Source organism: Macaca fascicularis, chromosome 15, assembly GCF_037993035.2.
Source record: "Macaca fascicularis isolate 582-1 chromosome 15, T2T-MFA8v1.1".
Taxonomy (NCBI): domain Eukaryota; kingdom Metazoa; phylum Chordata; class Mammalia; order Primates; family Cercopithecidae; genus Macaca; species Macaca fascicularis.
The window spans coordinates 63410646-63413306 of record NC_088389.1 but is presented as its reverse complement, the minus strand read 5'-3'; the positions used below and the strand labels follow the sequence as shown (position 1 = coordinate 63413306).

Sequence of the window (2661 nt, the reverse complement as noted above, 5' to 3'; positions counted from 1 at the left end):
GAGTAGTCCAGAAGCCAAAAATAGCCAATCTGGTCAGAAAGCAGCAGCCAAATATGTTCAAATATGTTCAAAGAAAGAAGCCATGGAGCAATTGAATCAAAGACCTACAGACTAGAGCTTTTCATTCATCCAACAATAAAAATGTGAAGAGTTACTTTTGCTTGACATCAATTCGTTCAGTATCTATCACGGAGAATGAGAACTACAAGATTAGACAAACAAGAACATACTTTGGTGGAGATGCATTAAATGTTTCCTGTTCCTACAGAGCCCTTCTATGTAATGAGATTCTGTGTAATGAGGTTACCTATGTAACCTTTGATCTACTTGGTCTTTCACCTTGTCCTCTGAGACTCTCAGGTGGGAGCAATCAGAAAGCACAGAGTCATCAGGACCCCTCCACCATCACTGTGGGAAGCGTTTCTGAAATACCAGGCTTCTCACAGCACCCTTCACGTCCTTGTTCCTCAGGCTGTAGATGATGGGGTTGAGCATGGGGGTCACCACCCCACAGAAAAGGGAAATGAGTTTGTCTGCAAGGTCCTGTTTGTCTGCTCCCAGCAGGTCCTTAGACTTGGGCTTCCCATACATGAAGAGGATGGTCCCATAGAAGACGATCACGACAGTGAGGTGGGCAGAGCAGGTGGAGAAGGCCTTTCTCCTCCCCTCAGCTGAGGGGATCCTCAGGATGGTGGCAATGATGAAGACATAGGAGAAAGTGATGAGCAGAACCGGGACTCCCAGGAAGATCACATTGGTCACTCCCATACTGATCACATTGACAGAGATATCAGCACAGGTCAACTTCAGGACAGCCAGAATCTCACAGGTGAAGTGGTTGATGATGTTGTCTCCACAGAAGGGCAGCCTCATTGCAAGGGATGTCTGCACCATGGCAGTGAGGCTTCCAGCTACCCAGGAGCTGGCAGCCATGGGCACATAAGTAGCTTTGCTCATGACTTCAGAGTACCTAAGGGGGTTGCAGATGGCCACGTAGCGATCAAATGCCATCACGCTCAGGAGAACACACTCTGTGGCTCCCATGGCAAAGGAGAGGAACATCTGCACTGCACAGGCTGAGAAGGAGATGGTTTTCCTGGGAGTCAGGAAGCTATTAAGGGTGAGTGGGACTGAGGAGGTTGTATAGCAGATGTCCAGGAAGGAGAGGTTCCCCAGGAAGAAGTACATGGGTGTGTCCAGGCGGGAGTCAAGGATGGTCACCAGGATGAGGACCCCATTGCCCAGCAGGATCACCAGGTACATCAGCAGGATGAGCATGAAGAATGTCTTCTCCAACTTTGGATGGGCAGAGAGGCCCAGGAGAACAAACGCCATCAGAGGGGAGGTCTGATTGGAACTGACCATGGTGTCTCTATGTCACTTGCACAAACTCAGAGGGCCAGCTCCATGATTCTCTGATGCCTAAAGTGCCCAGACAGCCAGTGAGGAAGCCCAGACTTGCTGAGCAATTGGAGAACATCTCTGACAATTCAAAGGGTTTTCTATATTGCTTTAAATAAAATGCAGGAAATTTGATCAAAATCTACTTGGTGGTATTTGGCCACCCCATAGAGAGGTTTCAAATGTCACCTGATTAGATTTAATTTTCCTCATCATATTTAAGACAGGCATCACACATTTACTTCAAGTTACAGGTGTGGATGATTCACTTTGCTCAATTTTGGCAAGAAATGTTATATTCAATTTGTACGTTTTTTCCCCTTGAGACCTAGGACTGGTAGAAAAAACTGGTACGCCTCATCCCCAATCCCTGACCATTCTGCTCTGTGAGCACTTTTTAAAATTATTATTATTATTTGAGACAGAGTCTCACTCCATTACCTAGGCTGGAGTGCAGTAGGGCAAATACAGCTCATTGCAGCCACAACCTCCAGGCTCAAGCGATCCTCCTGCCTCAATCTCCCAGGTAGCTGGGACCACATGCCTGTGCCACCACACCTGGCTAATTTTTAATTTTTTGTCAAGACGAGGTGTCACTTTGTTGCCCAGGCTGGGCTTAAATTCCTGGACTCAAGCAATCCTGCCACCCTGGCCTCCAAAGTGCTGGGATTACAGGCGTGAACCACGGCACCCGGCCTGTGAGCACTTTAAGATGCTCTCTGCCTCCTCTTTTCTAGATCGCTTCCGAGATCTACGGAGCCCTGGGCTATTTGTCCATTCACTCACTCACTTGCCAGACTCTTCTGGAGCACGTATTAACAGGACTGGCATTTGCCAACCAATCAATGCACGGGAATCGTGAAGTTCTTTTTCTTCTCTGGAACTTCATTTCCCGACGCTTACTTTGGAATAGATTATTATCAGAGATATTCCATCCCAGGGACTAAATGGTCTCATGGATTTCTCATTCTTGGACTGCTGCACCATGGAGACATCCTTTTCTATTTCCTTCAAAACTCCCCCTGTGCCACTTAGTCACCAGGTATGCCACCGGGGATGGAGCTGGGCCCACAAGAGTTTCTATATTGTTTTAAAAGTGCTCACTTACCTTTTCAACAAATGTGTTGATTCGAATTTACTTCTCTGGGCTCTGAGAGTAGTCCAAAAGCCAGACATAGCCAATCTGGTCAGAAAGCAGCAGCCAGATGAGTTAGTGCCTGAAATGGGTGAATGTTTTCTTGTCTTTGTTCTGTGTTTTGG

The 2661-nt window shown here is 47.1% G+C and overlaps 1 protein-coding gene across 1 annotated transcript; it reads right to left on the bottom strand.

Annotated features, from left to right (window-relative positions):
- Nucleotides 1-405: 405 nt before the first annotated feature.
- On the bottom strand, nt 406-1365 carry LOC102131160 (olfactory receptor 13C7-like). The gene has a single exon (XM_005581332.4). The coding sequence runs from the start codon at nt 1363-1365 to the stop codon at nt 406-408; it is 960 nt and encodes a 319-aa protein (XP_005581389.3).
- Nucleotides 1366-2661: the final 1296 nt, after the last annotated feature.